Raw genomic sequence first — 23,153 nt, 5'->3', positions numbered from 1 at the left:
GTCCTCCCGCACCAATGTGGATAAGGAGGGATTCACTAGTGGAAAGGAAGAGAAAGGCACGCAGGTCGCCCCGTAAGACTGTGTGGCACTGCGGAGCCGGTTAATTCCGGTCTACGAATTGCAACACCGAGTAAGGCGCTCTACGTGTCTCGACTGCATTACTCCGCCGGAGCCGACGAGGTGGTGGAGTACATCCGCCAGAAGACTGGCTATACGCTGAGGGTGCACCAGCTACAGTCGCGTCACTATGTGCACTTCAGTTCATTTGTGGTGCGCGTGCCGCGGCCGCTGCAGGACACCATCGCTAGCGCGGACTTCTGGCCGAAGGGTGTGGTGTTTCGGCGGTTCCGGGGCAACTTGCCGAATTCTACACCAAGCCAGACGACGCAACGGAGCCACGCTGTTATGTCGTCGCCCAAATCTTAAATACTTAAATTTTTGTGTTTTCTCGTAGGGTATTGTATCTTTGTATTTTTATTTGTTTTGTAGTTCGCAGTGCCTTGGTAGTAATACTGTAATGCTGTGTATAAAAGAGTGTGTGTGTGTGTGTAGCTGTGTGTGTGTGTGTGTGTGTGTGTGTGCTGTGTGCAATTTGAATAATAAAAAAAATAAAAAAATTAGAAATTTAGAACGTATTGGTTTTTTAAAAATAAGCATAGAAGAACTTTGAGATCTGTTTTTCTGGACCTACATCTACAGTGGCGCCAACTGGTGAGCATTAAAACGGTAGCCCTCATTTATTTGAAAATCAGGGTTCACAAAAGTAACAGTAGGGTATCCTCACTTCGCGCGTTCGTGCCCAACTTCGATCAAGTAAAATGTAAGAAAAATGAATATACCAAAATATTGGATGTTATATATAAAAAACACCCGGCCAAGTGCGAGTCGGACTCGCGCACGAAGGGTTCCGTACCATTACCAAAAAAACGGCAAAAAATCACGTTTGTTGTATAGGAGCCCCACTTAAATATTAATTTTATTCTGTTTTTAGTATTTGTTGTTATAGCGGCAATTTAACAGAAATACATCATGTGAAAATTTCAACTGCTTGCTATCACGGTTCATAAGATACAGCCTGGCGACAGACAGACGGACAGAGGAGTCTTAGTAAATAATTTTTTTGTTACGAAAAAACTTTTTTTAGCATTAGAAAAAACAATGCGGTTGCGTAGTGTGTGTTGCTGCACAAGCATTTTTGCACCGAATATGCCTGTGCCGCACACTGGTGGAACCCCTCCTTTAAACGGTACCCCATTTGGCACCACAATAAAACAGGTATCTATATTTCTTTTTATTTGTGTACTGTTAAATGAGACACCACGAGCGCTTGACAACAACTGATTTATTCCCACATACATACACTTAGAGGGTATACAAACCAAATCTCACAAATAGCTACATCTACAACAATTTGTATACATTACAACAGTTTACTTATAATACATTACTAGCTTTTGTCCGCGACTTCGTCTGCGTACTTAGTAACAGCAGCTAAAGTAGCGCCTGGAAAAATTCTCATAGCAATAATTCAATTTGAGCATATTATGCACACAAATTAGCAGGCACTTCATTAATTCAATTCCACCCCGCTTTTTACTTTCTTAAGGGATGATTTTTGGGATAAAAACTATCCTATGTCCTTCCCAGGGACTCAACTTATCTCTATGCCACATTTCATCTAAATCGATTCAGCGGTTTAAGCGTGAAGAGGGAACACACAGACAGAAAGACAGACTTTCGCATTTATAATACTAGCTTTTGCCCGCGACTTCGTCTGCGTGGACTTAGTAACCGCAGCTAGAGTAAGAATGCGCCTGGAGAAAATCTCATAGCAATCTAAATTTGGGCATATTATGCACACAAATTAGCAGGCACTTCGTTAATTATCTCAATTCCACCCCGCTTTTTACTTTCTTAAATGATGATTTTTGGGATAAAAACTATCCTATGTCCTTCTCAGGGACTCAACCTATCTCTATGCCAAATTTCATCTAAATCGATTCAGCGGTTTAAGCGTGAAGAGGGAACACACAGACAGACTTTCGCATTTATAATATTAGTATGGATTTCTCATTATCCATGTAAACGCCACGCCTATAGTATGCGGCGCGTCATTCTAAACCTTGTTGGAAGGCACGAAGGTTGATATTGGGTTGTCAGTTGAAGTCATTTACTGGTCAAAAGGTTAACTTGTTTTTACTCCCTTCTAGTTCCGGAACCGGAAATAGCAAGATATGGACTGAGGATCTGTTTCCTATCGCAGTTTGGTCGTTGTGGAGATCCTTGTATGTCCAGCAGGGAACGTCAGGCTGATATAATGATGATCAACAATTTATTATGCACGAAGGGACTGATTACCAGTCCGCCTGCAGTCTCTGGCCTGTCAGTTGTTTGGAACTGTCAACTTTTTGTTCTAACTGACAGGCTGATATCGTCCGGCGGAGTGGTAATCAGTGGGCCCCCTAAGATGTGCAAAGGCTGAGACAAATTCGTGCGTTGCGTTTGATAGCTAATATAGATGGCGCTGTACAACTCAGTCATCACAGCACATTTTTGAAGTAAAACTTCTTTAGGCGCGACTAGAGGGTAACTCAGACATTTTCTGACGGAAGTAACGCTCAGTAGTGACACACGTCAAAGTGCCAACATAGCGATAAACGTAAAGAAGTTTTACTTCAATCGATTACACGCACACACTATTTTTTCATGTCTGCTATTTCAGCAATTTTTTATTGTAGATTCGTAAACAGTGACCTCTTGGATCCTGAGATATCGATTTTAAACGCGATTGGGCGAAAAATAAAGAAATTCAACATGGCATCGTACAGCGCCATCTAGTTTAATTATCAAAATGGCTTAGATTTTACAACTCTTCACTACATAGTATAAAACAAAGTCGCTTTCCGCTGTCTCGTATGTCTGTCCCTATGTACGCTTAGATCTTTAAAACTACGCAACGGATTTTGATGTGGTTTTTTTTAATAGATAGAGTGATTCAAGAGGAAGATTTATGTGTATAATTTGTAAAGGTAAATCAGTTGAACTACCCGTGCGAAGCCGGGGCGGGTCGCTACCCATGTAGCATTTATACGTCATTGTGACGTCCGTTACGTCATTATGACGTATAAATGACGTCATTATGACGTATGACGTCACTGCTACTAGGGTAGTTTAAAATAAATAGTTCTGATAACGAGTAGACATTGGGTAGTAATTTGTTGGTTCTCACAGGCACGGTTTGGCTTCCTTCTTGTTCCGTTTGCGCGGGGGAGGCTTGACCTTGAGGTGCACGTACTTGACGTGCGTGTACAGCGAGCCGGACTGCAGGAACGCTTTGCCGCAGTAACTGCACATGTGCGTGCGCTTACCCGTGTGGATCTGTGGAAAAAAATGGTTTTTTTCACATGACCTATTCGAAAAAACCGGCTAAATGCGAGTCGGACTCGCGCACCGAGGGTTCCGTACAAACCTGTAAGTATATAAGTAAAAATATTGTCATCGGTTACCGCGATAGTTACTCATGATATAAAACTATGAAAACGGATTATATCGCGTATATTGAATTCGAACCCTTTACAGCGTTCGTGGAACGTCGGGATGTATTATAAATTCAATATACGCGATATAATCCGTTTTCATAGTTTTATTTCATATATAAGTAAAAGTTCACCCATCACGACATTTGAGTCATATTTTTTTTTTCATATCGCCTATTCGAAAATAGCTATTATGCAACAAGTGCGGAAAGTGTATGATATCCGACGAGTGGAATTTTATTCACGAGCGAGCAAAGCGAGCGAGTGTATAAAGGAATACGAGTCGGAAATCATCTTTACGCACGTGTATCATACAATGTTTTACTATGCATTGTGCGAGTAAATAAAAAAACATATCATGGCAAATAAGTTTAATTATAAAAAAAATGAAAACAAAAAGCACTAGTGCGGAAAAGTGCTCGTTTCCGCACTAGTGCGAGAAAGTAGCACCATATGTACTGTAAAAAAAAATATTGAAAACAAAAAGCGTTAGTGCGGAAAAGTCGTACTTTCCGCATGATATGGCTCCGTAGTAAACGCACTTTTCGAGCACATGCATTGTAATAGTTATTTACGATACAAGTGCGGAAAAGAGGAAATTCGGAACGAGTGGCGATAAATTAAAACACGACCGCAGGGAGTGTTTTAAATCGACACGAGTTGCGAATTACCTTTTCGCACGTGTATCGTACAACGTTTTACAGTACATGTGGCCCTTTAAACTTTCGACATATGCACGAAAAGTGCTCATTCCCGCACTAGTGCGAAAAAATAGCACCATATGTACTGTAAAAATTATTTTTATTTTTCTTAAATTATTTGTTGGTTTTTATGCTTTTATCTTTATTTATAATTAACATGTAACACTAACATAGCCTTTTAGGTTTGTACTACAACTAACATTTTTATGGACCCTATATTTGAAATAAACTTTTTTTTTTTAAATAACTTGTGATAAAAAACATTTGTGTGTAACTCGGGGAGTAATGATATTGCAAATTCGAGTCTATAAATCGCTTCGGCAAGCCGTCGCCCTTGGTAATGAGTATGAAGGAAATGTGAAAATGGCTGGCCTCCTGGTTCTTGGACTCACCAGCTTGTGCACGTACACGGAGGACTGGTGCAGGAAGGTCTTCGGGCACTCGGAGCAGCGCCACTTGCGGATGCGGCGGTGCACGCAGTCGCTGTGGTTCTGATAAAAACAATACGGTATATGGAATATTACGCGAAACTCTGCGTAGGGGGCGCCAGGGCGCCAGTACCACAATCTGAGGGTTTATCGTGAAACAAGAAAATTTCTTTATCTAACATCTCTGTCACTCTTGCATATTCGAGCGATAAATAGGCAGATAGCGAATCGTATTCGCGTTTCCCGGTAAGTCCTCTGTAAGCAAACCGCCTATGCATCAATGTCATATATTATTATCTCTGAAAACTTGTCAAAAACCTGTTAAAGGTACAGTATGTATAAGTTACTCTATGGTTTACTAAAAAGGCTAGTGCTGCACTCTGGTGGCAGAACATTTTGCAGTAATATCCCCTATTTGACTACTAGTTTTGACTACAGGTTCTTTCTTCGAACTGTCAAAACGATTTTGCTTTTATCTTATACATTTAAACGAGCAATTCTTGTATATATGTATTTATTTATTTATTTCGGGGATCTCGGAAACGGCTCTTACGATTTCGATGAAATTTGCTATATGGGGGTTTTCGGGGGCGAAAAATCACGCGCATTTTTGAGTTTTTATATGTTTTCCGAGCAAAGCTTGGTCTCCCAGATATTGGAATTTATATGAAAAACTAGCATGTGACGTCACACTCACAATCAATGTACCTACTCTTTATAGTTTTATACGGGTTTAAAAATAGAAATTGTGTCTAAAAATAACTGCTGTCTACGTTTCTCTATTAATCTTCTGGTGCTTTATTTTTTTGCCACACATCTTAAATAGTCTTCCTAGAGATATAATAGATAATTTAGAAGAGGGTAAGCCCCATAAAATTAAAATAATTTTAAAAAAGCACTGCCTGAATATTTAAGTTAAGCATCATGTTATATATAGCATATTATACGTGTTAAATAAATAGTAATAATATAAATGTAATAGAAATATGTGATGAGGAGGGATGAATGCCATATAGGCAAAAGAATGTTAGGGATGAATGTTGATGGACGGAGAGCGTATGGTAGACCCAAAAAGCGATGGATGGATTGTGTGAAAGAGGATATGAGAAAGAAAGGAGTGAGTGCTGAGGGGACGAAAGATAGAGGAGAATGGAAGAGAAAAACATGTTGTGCCGAACCCACATAACGTGGGATAAGGGCAGGAAGAAGAAGAAGAATAATAGAAATAAGACCATACTTAGCGTACAATCTATTAGAGTGTAGATTAGGCTAAGTCTGAGAGTAGATTTTGTAATTTCTTTTTTTTTGAAATAAACAGTTTAAATTAAAAAAAACAATTAAAAAAAAAATCATGCATGGTGTAAAATAATTTCTTTTAATTACAGTAAACTACCCTATTAGAATTAGACCAAGTTAAGTTGGCACTGGCACCGATTGTGATAGCCCAAAATGGTCAAGTGTTATTTTAAACGTCAAACTTGTATGAAATTATGACGTTTAATCATGACATAAATTATGTGTTGGGCCCTTCGCGCCCTTTTATGAGTGCTCATATCTCATATTACTTTAGACTGGTTAAAAGTAAAGGGTCGCACTGACGATCAGTCCGCCGGACGATATCGGCCCGTCAGGTGTTCAGAACTGCAAAATTTTAGTTCTAACTGACAGGCCGATATCGTCCGGCGGACTGATAATCAGTGGGCCCCCCTTATGGCTTAATAAGTACCCTTAGCTGCCAGGCATACAAGTACGCTTTGGGGCACTGCGGGCATTTGAACGGCCGGTCCCCTGTGTGGTCCAACTGGTGCGTTTTCAACACTGACAGGCACTGAAACAAATCAGACCCGGTAAGAAGACAGGCAAATTACTGGGCTAATTATTAGGGCTCATCCATTAATTTCCCTTCCCCTTGGGCTTATCCCCCTCTTTCTCTGCTGACGCGCGTAGTACTGCTGTCGTCCTGTCTCAAGGGCCTGACACTCTTTGATATATAAAGATAGTCTTATTGAGATTTCTATAAGAGGATAGAGAAAATAGTGCCATGCTTTGTCCTTATCACCGACCGGATGGTATGATAGGTAGGAGGCGATGGCGAAATACCGAAATTTATAAGTGAAAGAGAAAAAATCTTATGCTGCCCAAATTTTATATGAATATTCTTTCTCTTACCCCCGGCCCCGGTCGCTCGGTGACGCGTCTGTAACTACTTGTATATACTATGTCTATGTCCTGTCTAGTAAGTAGGTAGGGGGTAGATAGGATATAGGCTCGGTTACCGGTTAAAGAAAGTTCTGTTGAGACTCACCGTGAAGGATTTCCCGCACACCTCACATAGGCTGGATCCCTTTGGGCTGGTCCCCCCTCTTCCTCTGCAGACGCGCGTAGTACTGCTGTCGTCCTGTCTAGTAAGTAGGAGGTGGATAGTACGTAGGCTCGGTTACCGGTTAAAGAAAGTTCTGTTGAGACTCACCGTGAAGGATTTTCCGCACACCTTACATAGGCTGGATCCCTTTGGGCTTGTCCCCCCTCTTCCTCTGCAAACGCGCGTAGTACTGCTGTCGTCCTGTCTAATAAGTAGGAGGTAGATAGGATGTGGGTTCGGTTACCGGTTAAAGAAAGTTCTTTTGAGACTCACCATGAAGGATTTCCCGCACACCTCACATAGGCTGGATCCCTTTGGGCTGGTCCCCCCTCTTCCTCTTCAGACGCGCGTAGTACTGCTGTCGTCCTGTCTAGTAAGTAAGAGGTGGATAGTACGTAGGCTCGGTTACCGGTTAAAGAAAGTTCTGTTGAGACTCACCGTGAAGGATTTCCCGCACACCGCACATAGGCTGGATCCCTTTGAGCTGGTCCCCCCTCTTCCTCTTCAGACGCGCGTAGTACTGCTGTCGTCCTGTCTAGTAAGTAAGAGGTGGATAGTACGTAGGCTCGGTTACCGGTTAAAGAAAGTTCTGTTGAGACTCACCGTGAAGGATTTCCCGCACACCGCACATAGGCTGGATCCCTTTGAGCTGGTCCCCCCTCTTCCTCTTCAGACGCGCGTAGTACTGCTGTCGTCCTGTCTAGTAAGTAGGAGGTGGATAGTACGTAGGCTCGGTTACCGGTTAAAGAAAGTTCTGTTGAGACTCACCGTGAAGGATTTCCCGCACACCTCACATAGCCTGGATCCCTTTGGGCTTGTCCCCCCTCTTCCTCTGCAAACGCGCGTAGTACTGCTGTCGTCCTGTCTAGTAAGTAGGAGGTAGATAGGATGTAGGTTCGGTTACCGGTTAAAGAAAGTTCTGTTGAGACTCACCATGAAGGATTTCCCGCACACCTCACATAGGCTGGATCCCTTTGGGCTTGTCCCCCCTCTTCCTCTGCAAACGCGCGTAGTACTGCTGTCGTCCTGTCTAGTAAGTAGGAGGTGGATAGTACGTAGGCTCGGTTACCGGTTAAAGAAAGTTCTGTTGAGACTCACCGTGAAGGATTTCCCGCACACCTCACATAGGCTGGATCCCTTTGGGCTTGTCCCCCCTCTTCCTCTGCAAACGCCCGTAGTACTGCTGTCGTCCTGTCTAATAAGTAGGAGGTAGATAGGATGTGGGTTCGGTTACCGGTTAAAGAAAGTTCTGTTGAGACTCACCGTGAAGGATTTCCCGCACACCTCACATAGGCTGGATCCCTTTGGGCTTGTCCCCCCTCTTCCTCTGCAAACGCGCGTAGTACTGCTGTCGTCCTGTCTAGTAAGTAGGAGGTGGATAGTACGTAGGCTCGGTTACCGATTAAAGAAAGTTCTGTTGAGACTCACCGTGAAGGATTTCCCGCACACCTCACATAGGCTGGATCCCTTTGGGCTTATCCCCCCTCTTTCTCTGCAGACGCGCGTAGTACTGCTGTCGTCCTGTCTAGTAAGTAGGGGGTAGATAGGATGTAAGCTCGGTTACCGGTTAAAAAAAGTTCTGTTGAGACTCACCGTGAAGGATTTCCCGCACACCTCCACACGTTTTTCTTGTCGAGGCTGGGTCTCTTAGGGCTTGTCCCCCCTCTTTCTCTGCAGACGCGCGTAGTACTGCTGTCGTTCTGTCTAGTAAGTAGGGGGTAGATAGGATGTAGGTTCGGTTACCGGTTAAAGAAAGTTCTGTTGAGACTTACCGTGAAGGATTTCCCGCACACCTCGCAAACGTTTTTCTTTTCCCTAGGCTGAGTCCCTTTGGGCTTGTCCCCCCTCTTTCTTTGCAGCCGCGCGTAGTACTGCTGTCGTCCTGAGCCGGGTTTGATGTTCAGGTGAAGGCGGTCGATGTGCACTGACAGTGACATTTTTGACAGGAACGATTTGTTGCACTGGAATAGTTAAAATAGTTCTAGCATTGAGTTATTATTACTATAGAGAAGCCATACCAACCAATTAAATAGGGTATTCTACAAGGGCCTGACACTCTTTGATAGAGAAAGATAGTCTTATTGCGATTCCTATAAGAGGAAAGAGAAAATAGTGCCATGCTTTGTCCTTATCACCGACCGGGTTTTTTTTCATGGTCGGGTTATGGCAGCATAGGTAGGACGCGATGGCGAAATACCGAAATTTATAAGAATGAAAGAGAAAAAGGATTATGCTGCCATACATTAACCTGTCAATACATGAATATGTCTATGTCTATTCCTACTAAGTAGTCAAATCAGTTCCTTTTTTAGAACTGTCAAAACGATTTGCTAATATCAAAGATAGATATAACTCCGTAATAGATGGATACAGTCTAAGGAAAAAACGTGCCTCGAAAATCACGAAAATTTGATTCTCGATCAGATGGCACCACTAGTTTTGGCCTACACTCGTATAGAGGGCGTTGACTGTTTCGTTTGTTATTTATAATTTTAACGCATACCAGTGAAAGAACATGGGTCAAAATCATATAAAAACAAATAATGCAAATAAAAAAATCATTTATCCATATTTAAATACATTTTATCGAAGTGTGTCGACAGATGGCAGTGAATTTACTGGGGTTACAAAATTTACTATGACAGTACCGCTCTAGTATAAGTTACTCTATGCTAATATGGAGTTTATATCAAACATTATACAAAGACGTCACGGTCAACTCACCTACTTTTTATACTTTAATCCGATTGATTAAATAGAAATTATGTTTAAAAATAACTAAACTATATATATATATATAGACTAAAACCTGTCCTCAACTGTGCGTTTCTCTAGAAACTTCCTGCCTCGCACAGCTAAACTGTGGAATGAACTGTCGCCTGCGGTATTTCCGGACCGATATGACCTTCAAACCTTTAAGAAAAGAGCGTATTCCCATCTTAAAGGCCGGCAACGCACTTACAACCCCTCTGGTGTTGCGGGTGTCCATGGGCGGCGGTAATCGCTTACCATCAGGTGATCCGTCTGCTCGTTTGCCTCCTATTTCATAAAAAAAAAAATGACGTTTCATGTGTATGAAATGACATTTCTTAGTACCACATGAAATGTCATTTTAGTCTACGGAATATGTTTTTCTTATAATTATCAGGTGCTTTAGGGGTCATCCATTAATTACATCACACGTTTAGGAGGCGGGAGTGGGTCAAGAAAATGTGACATGTTGTGACAAGGGGGAGGGGAGTCTCATACTTTGGGACGTCACTTTAACTTTACTTGTTGCCAAACATTGTTTGGTTTTTTTTTGTATTCACTGTACAGTTAAATAATAGGGGTTTACTATGATAAATCATTCTTATTCGTGATTTTTTTATCCCTAGTCGATTTCATGTCATAAAATTACTAATATTGTTTTTTTTTAATTATTATTTCGTTTGATTTCGTTGAAGACAAAACTGCAAAATATGTGACGTCACACCAGGGGGAAGGGGTTTCCAAATGTGACCAGGTGTGACAAGGAGGGGAGGAGGGGTAAAAAAATAGTCAAATTCGTGTGACGTAATTAATGGATGACCCCTTATTTCATGCATGGTGTGCAAAAATTTATTTAAAATACATTGTACACATCACAAACATCGAAAGGGCCGTGAAATTTATGGCGCTTACGCGTATAGGTCGTGAGAATCTCTTTTAAGGCCGTTCCATCGGTTTGCCGCTGTCACTGTCACATTTCGCAAGAAAGAACGGGAAAGATCATGCGCGCCAAGTGTCAATTTTGATCGAATTTTGTCGATTTTTATTTATTTTAAAAACGTTACCTTACAATATCGAAATTCGAAAGCTATGAAATTACTATTTAACTTAAGATTGTTTTTCTTCTTTTTTTGTTTATAGTATCACATAATAAATAACCGAGTAAAGTTTGATTAAAAGTCCGAGTTAGAGGTCACTTTGGGAATTAATTGTATCGAGCGAAGTGTCATAATTCGTGTATCGGAAACTATGATATTAAAGATCATATAGTCAAGAACTACATATATTTTTTCCACGTCTACGAATATCAACGCCTCTTAGAAAAACATGATCATATAAGGATATTTTTCGCCTTCTGGCTCAGGGAACCGCCTTAAAAGTAAAACTTACCGCGTCACATGTGAAGAGTTCGACGCCGTGTATCTCGTGCTTGTGTTGTATCAAGCCCTCCTCCGTCTTGAATAGCGCGCCGCACTGCTGGCACGCACTGTAACATATAATTATTCTTAGGGGACATCCATTAATTACGTCACACGAATTTGACGATTTCTTTACCCCTCCCCCCCTCCATGTCACACCTGCGGCGGCAGCATGGTTGCATTTTTATCGCCTGTCACTATGTCTGTCAATTTCGCACTTACATACTTGTTAGAACGTGACAGGCGATAAAAATGTGACCGTGCTTAGCCCGCTGGTCACATTTGGAAACCCCTTCCCCCTGGTGTGACGTCACATATTTTGTAGTTTTGTCTTCAACGAAATCAAACGAAATAATAATTAAAAAAAAACAATATTAGTAATTTTATGACATGAAATCGACTAGGGATAAAAAATCACGAATAAGAATGATTTATCATAGTAAACCCCTATTATTTAACTGTACAGTGAATACAAAAAAATCCAAACAATGTTTAAAAACAACTGAAGGTAAAGTGACGTCACAAAGTATATCTCTTTCTTTTTTATTATTATATACATTTTATCTCTGACACCTAGAGACTTTTACATCTCTAAACAATTTTAGTACTTCTGTTATTTGTATAGTTTTTATTAGTTTTGTTTTCTTGCGTAATTTAACATTTATATTTATGTAATTGTTTTTTGTAATTTTGGATTAATTTTATTGTTTGTAAAAATTGACATGTAAAAGTGCCCCTGTGGCCTATTTGCTGAATAATTTATGTTTGACTCCCCCCTCCCCCTTGTCACAACATGTCACCTTTTCTTACCCCCCCCCCCCCCCCCCCCTAAACGTGTGATGTAATTAATGGATGACTCCTTATTCCGGGATTTTCCCGGGTTTTTTTTTTAAATTAAGAAATGAGTATGATGTTACCTCTTCTTATTGTGGCACCGCTTCCCGGGCTGTTGCTCCTTGTGTTGCAGCAGAGCCTCCTGGCTCTCGAACTGCAGGCGGCACTTGCGGCAGAACAGGCTGCGGTCCAGAGACTGCGGACAAACGGATTAGGTATGATCCGTGAGAACGTCCGTTACGGGTCCATTAATTACGTCACACGAATTTCTAGGTTTTTTGACCCCCCCCCTTGTCACATTTGGCAAACCCGCCCGGTGTGACATCACATTTTTTCAACGAAATCTTTTGGTTTGAGCGTTGCTAATTGGCGCTGACGCGTGCGACGGATTTTACCTACGATGGCACCAGCGTGCGTGCACCCGCGAAGTGCACCCGCCCACGCTATACGCCCCGAGTCTGTGAGAGCTTAATTTGTGACATTTTCAATCAAAAGGTACCACATTGTCGCTTACCATAAGGACGAAATTTGCTTGTGTCTTTATACGAATAACCTTTCAGAGCGTCCTTATGGCAAGCAACAATCTACCTTTTGCTTGAAAACGACACATTTGGTTGTGGTTGGTAAATGCGACGCCTTTTACGTTGAACGTCTACTATATATAATGTATGTAACACCCTGTGGCTCCAGATCTCGTGCATTTAGAGTCCCCGCCGACTTGTGAATATCTCTCCGCACAGCTCGCAGGTCCCGATGTGCCCTATACATAACTAGCGACCCGCCCCTGCTTCGCACGGATAAACCTTAACAAAATTATACACCTAAACCTTCCTCAAGAATCACCCTATTCATAGGTCAAAACCGCATGAAAATCCGTTCAGTAGTTTTTAAGTTTATCGCGAACATACAGACAGAGAGACGCGGCGGGAGACTCCGTTTTATAAGATGTACTAGCGACCCGCCCCGGCTTCGCACGGGTAGTTCAACTAATTTACACAAAACCTTTACAAATTATACACATAAGCCTTCCCCTTGAATTACTTTATCTATTTAAAAAACCGCATCAAACTCCGTTGCGTAGTTGTAGAAAATCTAAGCATACATAGGGTCGGACATACAGACAGCGGAAAGCGACTTTATTTTATACTATAGTAATGTATACCTCTCTATGGCTCCTGGTTTTGTGCATTTTAAGTCCCTGTCGGCTCGTGAATATCTCTCCGCACAGTTCGCATGTCCCGATGTTCGCGTTCTCGAGCGGGTGCGTTATGCGCATATGCGTTGAGCGCGATGTCTTCTTTCTGTCGCGAATAACAAAAAAAAAACATTAAATTACAGTTTTAAAACAGGAGGAATTCCTATGTCGAATAGGGAATATTACGCGAAACTCTGCGTGGTGGCGCCACTACCACAACCTGAGGGTCTATCGCGAAACAAGAAAATCGAAATTTCGTTATATAACATCTCTGTCACTCTTGCAAATTCGAGCGATAAAGAGACAGATAGCGAATTTTCGGATCCGCGTTTCCCGGTTGGTCCTATGTAAACAAACCGCCATGATGCATCAATGTCATATTTCATTATCTCTGAAAACTTGTCAAAAACCTGTTGTATAAGTTACTCTATGGTTTACTAAAAAGGCTAGTCCTGCACTCTGGTGGCAGAACATTGCAGTAATATCCCCTATTAATCTCAAATTTCTTTGTGAGAGATGAGTTTTAATTATCAATTTGTGAAATTTGTCACTGAGAATCAAAACAAACAATTTACACGGTACACATGTACCAAACGTCCTCGCAGGCAAAGTCGGCCACGAAAACCAGCGAATGTGTCAGTATAGGTCATAATTTCATGAAAATAGGATTAATAGGTAATATTAAGCGATTAGTCAAATCTTATCAACTTGGTTACAAGGAATTTGCACCCGTGCCCCACAAGCTCGCGAAAACACAGCGGTCAGTATACGTCCTCGGCCCTCTAGTTTACAGTAAGCTACCGGACAGTTTTAAAGATGCACCTTCCTCGCATATATTTAAAAGCAAACTGAAGAAGTGACTGATGCAGGCACAACTTTACGATGTAAAGGAATTATTAAGTAAGAAATAAATTATAAAACATTTGTATAAAATATGATATAGTTACACAAAAATTATGTGTCAATTATTAAAAGTATTAAGATGTGAATATTTACAACCTGACCTGTAACGATGTTATTAATAAATATTTTCTTTTCTTTTCTATATGAAAACCAAACTTCGCACAGTAATGACGTCATAGTAAGCGGTTGGTCAATATAAGCGGAGTCATAATAAACGGATTCCACTGTACTATGATGGCCTTAGCCCGGTTTTTTGGGGGCAAAGTTCCTATATTTTCTACACACATTTAATATATACGCTAGATGACGCAAATACCACGAATTGTATTTTTAAAGTTTTCACGGACGTCCGGCTGCAACAACTGACGCGCGTGGACTGTAAAGAGCGACGGTCAACCTCGACGCTTGGTCGGAGTTCGGACACGCAAAGTAGATGCATTTGCGTCTTCTATGATATATTTATTTCTGTGATTTTCTATTTGAAAACCTCTTTGATTTATTCTTATCGCAACTGCTAAAATCTGGCATACAGGTACAACAAAGAAATAGCCATAAAACCATACGAAAACGTGACGTTTTTGCCGGTAGTTGGAGGCTAATTTGTGAGGAATGCAAAAACCTTTGTGAGGCAATGGATGACCGTCCGTCCTCAGTTAGTTATTAATATTTCTTTGTATATTGTTTTTGTGTATATACCTCGTTTCTTTGAATTTGTGTAAAAAAAAAAGTCATACCTAGTCCCAGATTGTATACTGTACCTTGTTTGTATGTATTACTTTCTGTCCTAAATTTCGCAGTGCATTAGTACCTACTGTAATGCTGTGTATTTTTTTTTTTAATAAATAAATAAATAAATAAAATACTCACAGGAACTGTTTATCGCAGTGCGCGCACTGGAACGTTGTGCCCGAATGGAACGCGGCGTGCAGAATGGCGCACTGCCTGCGTACATACATCTCGTATTAAAAATAAATACAATATGCACACATTAATTTTTAACAAGCAGATACGTCTGCGATCGATGCTATTAAGCTTAGAATAAATTTAAAAGTGGAAAAATTACTGCCTTGTATGAGACTTGAACTCACGGCCTCTGGATCGATACTCCAGCGCTCTGCCAACTGAGCCACCAAGACCTCATCCATAGTCAGCAAATCTTCTCACTATATGCTTCGCTGGAGTATCGATCCAGAGGCCGTGAGTTCAAGTCTCACCCAAGGCAGTAATTTTTCCACTTTTAAATTTATTCTAAGCTTAATATGCACACATGTCAAAATCAATACATAAAAACAACTTAAAATTACCAGCAAATGACCGTTCGTTGTGAAGATCCTTGGGAGAGGCCTATGTCCAGCAGTGGACGTCTTTCGGCTGAGATGATGATGCTAAATACAAAATTAATTTAAGATAAGATAAGAACTCACAGTCCGGCCATGAACTTGCTACACACGGCGCAGAGGAATTTCAGACGATGCGCGTTTCGCATATGATCTCGCAGCTTGCCCGGCGTGTGGTAACGCAGGTGGCAGAACTGGCATTCGTGTTCGCCGCGCGTCTGAGAAAAAGAAGAATAATCAGTAAACTTATATTGACCGGGATATAGACCGTGATTACCTTTTGTATTGTTTATAAGATCCCGCAGTTACATGCATCTTGTGGCGAATGCAGCCGACGCGCAAGAATGAGGTTAGACCGAGCGCTGTCTTCACAACTTTGACACCCACCCGCTATCTTCAGTCACCCGTGAACATGATGCATGTAACTGCGTCGAAATATCGGGAGCTCATAAACGATACAAAAGGCGATCCCGGTCTATATCCCGGTCAATATAAGTCTAGTGAAACTAACCGTGAATCATTCAAAACTCTTATAATAATTAGTAAGTGTATACAAGCTTTTATCGATGACTATACTTTTCTTTCAACAGGCAAATTATGCGCATCGAGACAATTATAACAAATCTTAACATGATTTAAAGCAGTGTTCTTCAAACTGTGGGTGGCGAAGCCTCTGCCAGCCTTAAAACAATACATAAGCGAAACATTTTGTTCGTCTAGTCAGCATGTTCTCAAATTATTTTTACGCTTAAGACGGTAATCTGTTAAACAAAAGCCATTGTCTCTTTTGTGCGAGCGGTCGGTTAACAGATTACCGCGCGTCTTAAGAGGCCGGTGTCGATTTTAGTCGCAAAAATGTAAAATTGATAGCTTTATTCCGTGAAATTTTACACCTTTTGTTACCTAATTCATATAACAAGTACTGGTTTCTATTAGCACGTCTTCTTATCTTACCTTTTATCAGATCAATTTTTTGAAAACAGACTCACTAAATTAGTAATGTTTGCTTTTCTGATGGACGTTTAGGTAAACGCGCGTAAAGCACTGATTTTGTCGCTCTTATTTGTAAACTTCGTAATGTTTGGACTGCTAAACATGGTAATTTTGTATTACACATATCCTTTACTTGACGTTTATCAGACTACATTATTATTATTATGACTTTGAAGTAGTGTAAATGAAAGTTAGACGAAATCAATTTTCTCCAGAAATTACTTCAAAACAAGTGACAATTTCTCTAAAAATCGACTTAATTTCAACGTAATTTTGATACTTAAAACAATCTACAACATTTGCTGAAACTATTTTTATACATCAATTTGTATAATTTACCACCATGTCTTTTTGATGAATTTTAAAAAAACTGCCCCTTCTCTTCATAGATTACCGGTGACGAACGCTCGCGACCTCATTATTAAAAGGCAAGATGAGAAGACGTGCTAATAGAAATCAATACTTGTTATTTAGATATTACGTAACAAAACGTGTATAATTTCAACGACTAAATCTATCAATTTTTCATTTTTGCTCCAAAATCGACTACGGCCTCTTAAACGTAAAAATCATTTGAGAACATGCAGACTATACTAAGGGGTCGCGTCATGGAAAAGTTTGAAAACACTGATTTAAAGACTTTTACTACAACTTTACACCTTGAATATACGAAAGTACTTTTTCCCCGAAATAATATAAAAGTTTTAAGTACATTTATTTTATAGCATTAAAATATTTATGATGGGACAATAAAATGTTAAATCAACTATTAAAGTTGTATAAATTAAATGAAAGTTTGTACGGAACCCTCGGCGCACTAGTTAAATGAACTCGTAATTAACCGTTTTCTTTTTTAATTACATTCTAATAAAAATAGGAAATGATTAAATTAAATTATAGTTGGAGTTAAAATGGGACTGGGCCGGTCACGTCTGCCGCATGCATCCAGACAGATGGGCTAGCATAGCCACCAAATGGATGCCAGAAGAGGGGCGCGGACCTGGCAGGCCCAGACGGAGATGGCGGGACGACCTAGACACCTTTCTCAACAACTGGCCGGAGGAGGCACTATATCGGGAGTCGTGGAAGACAAGGGGGGAGGCCTTTGCCCAGCAGTGGGACACCATAATAGGCTAGAAAAAAAAAAAGTTACTCACCACATCATGTGACTTCAAATGGTTATTATAAGAAGTATGTGTCAGGAATCCTTTATAACATAGATCACACTTATACATTCCATTAAGGTAGTTATCCGACTTCTTTCTTTCTTCCATGTCTTTCGCCATTTCCTCTTCTGTCAAATTCTGCACTTGAAAATTGTATTTCTTTTCAAATTCTCTGATTTCTTCTTCCGTCCCTAACTTTTCAATGAATCGTTGCGGCTTTCTCTTTCTTACTTTTACTGTGCCATCTTCTCTCTCTATATCTTCGGCTGGAGTATCTTTAACTTTTGCTTTACTTTTAACTTGTGATGTATTTTTTACTTTTGCTTTACTTTTTTTCACTGTAACTTTTTCTTTCACTTTCTTTCCAATTTTCTGTCTAACTGGTCGTTTTCGAGTCTTTCCTTCGATTATTAAATCTTGCGGTTCTAAATTCATTTCTACTATTTCTACTCTTGTTAAGTTATTTGTAGCATCTTTTTTAGTGATTTTATTCTTAACTTTATCTAAATTAATGTTATCTTGTTCATAATTATCATCAGGATCAGAGCTAAGTTTGTTTGGAAAATCATCATCATCATTCCAGTTTAAATAAAGTTCTGGCTTGTCATGTTCTGTGTCATTCTTTTGTATTATATCTTTACATTCGATTTTACTATCATCATCTAATGATGTTTTATCATAGACAGAAATTTCGATCACATTTCTTGAACTTCTATGACAAGAGAGTGTGTTTGTCAATCTGTGCATTGAGCGGTCAATGGTGCGAATGAAAGTGTCTGTAATCTGTAAAAAAAAATATGTGACCAAAAGGTACCACATTGTTGCTTGTTGATAAGGTTGATTTCTAATTGAAGCTATATGGAAATAGCGCCTTACTGACAAGCGACAATAAGTACCCTTTTGGTTGAAAATGGCACATATCATAAAGGGGCCACACGGATTATATAATCTGTGCCACACGGTCGCCGACAAACTTTTCGGTCAAGGTGACCTTGCTGGAATCCAATCGTGTAGATACAATATGGTTTGCCACGAAATTGCTTTGCGACCAATCAGTAACCTTTGGGCAGTCAGAAGCTTTGTTGGCAACTTTGTAGGCCCACAAATTAAATCTTTGCCAAAGACTGAATATACAATGGAATGGAAGACCTACCTTTAGTCCTATATTGTTTACTGTCATTTTCACTATTATCAGACGTGTCACGGACTTTAATTGTTGAGCCATTTAGGGTTCACTTTACATTGGATATTTCATACTGTTAGTATTTACAACCAAATTAACTTTAACACTAAATTGATCAACAATTAATGTGTGTGACCGTACGCAACAACGAACATCATCTGCAGGCTTTAAAATGGCAGTTATAAAAATAGACAAAGAGCTAGAGCTAGAGCCCTGGATGATAGTTACTGATTTTCACTGAAACTGCTCGGGGTGAGGGCCCGTACAACTGACCCGCTCGCCTCACCCAAAGGCAGCCTCAGGTCCATTCATTACTGGCTGCGTCTTTACCAACATGTCCGACCGTCATATACAGTAAGTATACAGCTCAACGACCAGTGGCCTGAGGCCCTACCACGAACAGCAAAAAATCAAAAATCGGTATCTGCCTGATGCCTTTCTCAGATAAGTCCCTTGGCGTTAAGTTTATACTTATGTTGGACACTCACAAAGTGCTGGTGTACAAGTGCCTGCTTAAGCAGCGCGTCGGCGCGGCGGCCGCGCGCGCGCAGCGCCTGCGCCCGCGCCAGCTGCGCGCGGCACCACGCGCACAGGTGTTGTGGCAGCCCATCCCACATAGATAACTGCAACGAACATTAGACAGAGATGAAATATGGCATTATTGGAGCATAATGTTTATGGAAAAAAAAAACCGGACAGGTGCGAGTCGGGCTCGCGCACGAAGGGTTCCATACCATTACGCAAAAAAACAGCAAAAAATCACGTTTGTTGTATGGGAGCCCCACTTAAATATTTATTTTATTCTGTTTCTAGTATTTGTTGTTGTAGCGGCAATAGAAATACATCATCTGTGAAAATTTCAACTGTCTAGCTATCACGGTTCGTGAGATACAGCCTGGTGACAGACGGACAGACAGACACAGACAGCGAAGTCTTAGTAATAGGGTCCCGTTTTCACGCTTTGGGTATGGAACCCTAAAAAGGGGCAATGCAGCCAATGTCTTGGGAACAATGCCTCGGGTAACACTTAGGTTAGGGAATGATTATGTATTAAAGATTTATTCGAAATTGCATTTTTGTGTTAAAGTTTAGTCGTGGCTTTTACAAAAGAATTTGCTTTTGCAAAAGGGACCCGACCTAGAGGGAAAACGCCTCAATAAGATTAGTCCAGTTTCCTCAGAATATTTTCCTTCACCAAACAGCGACTGCTAAACATAATATACATTTAGTTGTGCTGTGTTTCATACACAAATTCCTTGAAAAACGCATTGGTTTGAGTTTGAACTCCAAAATGAAAAATGAAAATTTGTTATATGTTTGTTGTTTGGTGTATAAATTACATGCATATATATACATAAAAAACATCCATAGCTCAGGAACAAATATTCATGATAAACATAAAAAATTGTTAGTATTCAAGCCCAATCCAGCCCAGTGACCAAGTTGCAAGTGTGTTGCCGGCCTTTAAGATGGGACTCCACTCTTTTCTTGAAGGTTTGAAGGTGGTATTGGTCCACAATTACCGCAGGCAACAGTTGATTCCACAGTTTAGTTGTGCGAGGCACAGGGGCGTAGCTAGAGGATATGGCGCCCGGGGCAGTCACCAAATTTGCGCCCCTGACAACTGACAAGTTTCCCTGCTGTTGCATTTTGCCCATTGTGGCGCCCCCGCCCCCTTGGATGGGGCCCGGGGCACTTGCCCCCTCTGCCCCCCCTAGTTACGCCACTGGCGAGGCATTAAGTTAGTGTATATAAATGATACAAACTCACTGTTGTTCCCATAATCTCCATGAATACTTCACTCAGCCCCCATTCATGGATACTGTACAGTTTGACATCCCACGCCAGGCAGACTCTGCAGGCTTGGAAAGATTCGTTAGTCACTTCCAACTTCACTGGGTCCTCACTCAACACTGATGAAGTCATTTTTCTTGATTTTTACTACTAAAATATCATAAATTAAAGTCCTTACCTATTATTAGACTACATTTATTTTATATACAAACAAAAATACACGCAAAAATCCAGTGATCTTCACGGCACAAGGGCAGCGGGCACTAAATATTTTGTGGATTAACTCGGATAATATGAGATTTATGAGACAAGTAGTCGCTGCTTTTAAGATTTGAACGCTGAATGTCACGAGGATTACTAAATAGCCAGAGAAATTTTATTATCTCTTATAAAAAATACTGTCGTATTGGAATTACTATGTATCTATAGATTTTCATCCAAATTGTAAATAGATATATGGGCGAATCAACTTTTACGAGGCCAATTTCCTTGTCCCCGATAAAAAAAAAACCTTTTTTCAAAAACCTAATATTTTTATTGCGCCTTTTTAGGGTAATGACATTTTTAGAACTATAAATATTTAATCAAAATATTAAAGATTAGCAATTTGATCAGAATTTTAGCAAATTTATATGGTAACGCAGCAGAAGAAAATTTACTCCCATACAAAAATTGTGTGTCCCCAACGATAGCTATAGTCACACAATAGTAATTTCTAAGTTTAAACATAAGGTGACCTATTTTTATAATATCATTAAATGAATCAGAATAAAATAGTACATTTAATCCATCCCATGCCAACATGATTTAAGTTTTATAAAATTTTCGAGAATTTTTCAAATTGTTGTCCCTAAGCTAGCGTCCAATTTCAATTCTCCCGAGTTACTATAGAAGGTTGCAAAAATTTTTAAAGAGATGGCGTTGGTCGTGGCTCATGCGCCGGCGAAATATGCCTACGTTTCTGAGAACCCGCGTTGTCGAGGTGAAATCCCTGGCGGGGAGACGCCAGTCAGCGACGAGCAGCCGTCGGGTGTGCGTGACTTAATTGCTGCTCCCCTAAGTTACGTTACGTGTTTCGGTAAGTTTTTATCCTTATGTTTGAAAACTATTGAAATGTTGTGTGTTTGGTGTCTAATATTAACGCGATATATATGCAAATGTAATTGTATTAATAACTAACGTGATAATTTACTTTGTAGTTAAAATTTTCCCCTTCGTTACCGGTAACGCTGGAGAAACTTCTCTTACGTTACTGGTAACGTAAGAGAAAGTACGACTTATCCTATTTAACTCGCCATCGAACTTATTTGACCTATCTTTTAAATATTTATTATTAGTAAATACATTTAACGTGGAGTAATAAGAGTAATATTGCTTATAAATGTCTCATAAAAATTCGTCACGAATTAAATGATTTTATGGCTAGATTATTAGTATAAAGTTATTATTTACGTTGCAACTTAGCGACATTGTTTTATTTATTTCAGCATTTAATTGTGCACACCTAAAAAAACAATGCCTCTAAGCGCCGCAGAAAAACAAAAACGGTATCGAGAACGATTGAAAAACAAACCAGAATGCTATGAAGAAGCTAAAAAGAAACAAAGAGAACGGTACAATAAAACTAAAAGATTAGTGAAAGACTTAACCCCTAAAGAAAAGTACAACGCTAACACGATTTGGCGTTTACGGAAAAGAGAACAGGCGAGAAAAAAACGGATCGTAGAAAGAGTGTTACGAAATACACCACCAAGCTCACCTCAATCTGAATATAGATACATAATGAGCCTCAATCGCCTACTCCTCCGCCAACAACACCTCCGCCAGTGACGGCTTCGTTATGCACACTTCCACTAGCGACGTCTCCTTTAAGATTAAGCCCACTACGTACACTGCGACCAGTAGCATATTTACCACCATCACCCCAACCCCAAATTGCAATGCTTCCTCAAGTGACGTCTCTGCGGGCTGCTCCACTTCAATCAGCGACGCCTTCACCAACTACATCTCCACTCACTCTTCCACCTCAGAGAACTTTGTCGGCAACGCCTTCTTCACTGACACTTTCATCGGCGACACCTCCGCCAGTCACACCAATTCCGGCAATACTTTCATCAATTTCACGTCCGCCAGCGACATCTTCGCCGCCGATTATATCTTCCCGACCAGCTAATCCTGTTGCTTTTACAAAACCAGTAGCGAAGCACATCCAGCCTTTGTCATCAGTCTTTGTAGATTTGGAGATTAACCAGCCAATCGTATCGCCAAAACAACGAGGGCGAAAAAGAACAAGAAGAGAGAGCTAAAGTTTGCAGAGAGAATAGGATATTAGCTAACAAAAATGAAAATTTAAGAGAAAAAAATAAACCTAAATCTAAACAGACCAAAGATGACTTAAAGTACCAAATGTTGGCGAATGCCATAAAGGAAACATTTAAAAAAACAAAATCGAAAAAAGAAGGAAATACAATAAAAACTATTTTTGCGGCACAAGCAATTCAAAATTCCCGTATGAAGATAAATTTTTTGATGGACACTTTTGGCACAAACAA

The 23,153-nt window shown here is 40.3% G+C and overlaps 1 protein-coding gene across 1 annotated transcript; it reads right to left on the bottom strand.

Moving 5' to 3' along the window:
* Positions 1-1,356: 1,356 nt before the first annotated feature.
* LOC134753156 (zinc finger protein 117-like) lies at positions 1,357-21,053 on the bottom strand. Its single transcript, XM_063688949.1, has 12 exons — positions 20,578-21,053; positions 19,296-19,430; positions 17,616-18,407; positions 15,553-15,683; positions 14,996-15,070; positions 13,193-13,331; positions 12,114-12,226; positions 11,168-11,264; positions 8,800-8,988; positions 6,392-6,493; positions 4,630-4,728; positions 1,357-3,378 (listed from the first exon to the last, which is right to left on the bottom strand). Exons 1-12 carry the CDS (start codon positions 20,731-20,733, stop codon positions 3,226-3,228), a joined length of 2,181 nt encoding a protein of 726 aa, XP_063545019.1. The 5' UTR covers positions 20,734-21,053; the 3' UTR covers positions 1,357-3,225.
* Between the last annotated feature and the right edge of the window lie 2,100 nt (positions 21,054-23,153).

The sequence above is a fragment of the Cydia strobilella genome, chromosome 26 (genome assembly GCF_947568885.1).
Source record: "Cydia strobilella chromosome 26, ilCydStro3.1, whole genome shotgun sequence".
Taxonomy (NCBI): domain Eukaryota; kingdom Metazoa; phylum Arthropoda; class Insecta; order Lepidoptera; family Tortricidae; genus Cydia; species Cydia strobilella.
This window is presented reverse-complemented; position numbering and strand designations above follow the sequence as displayed.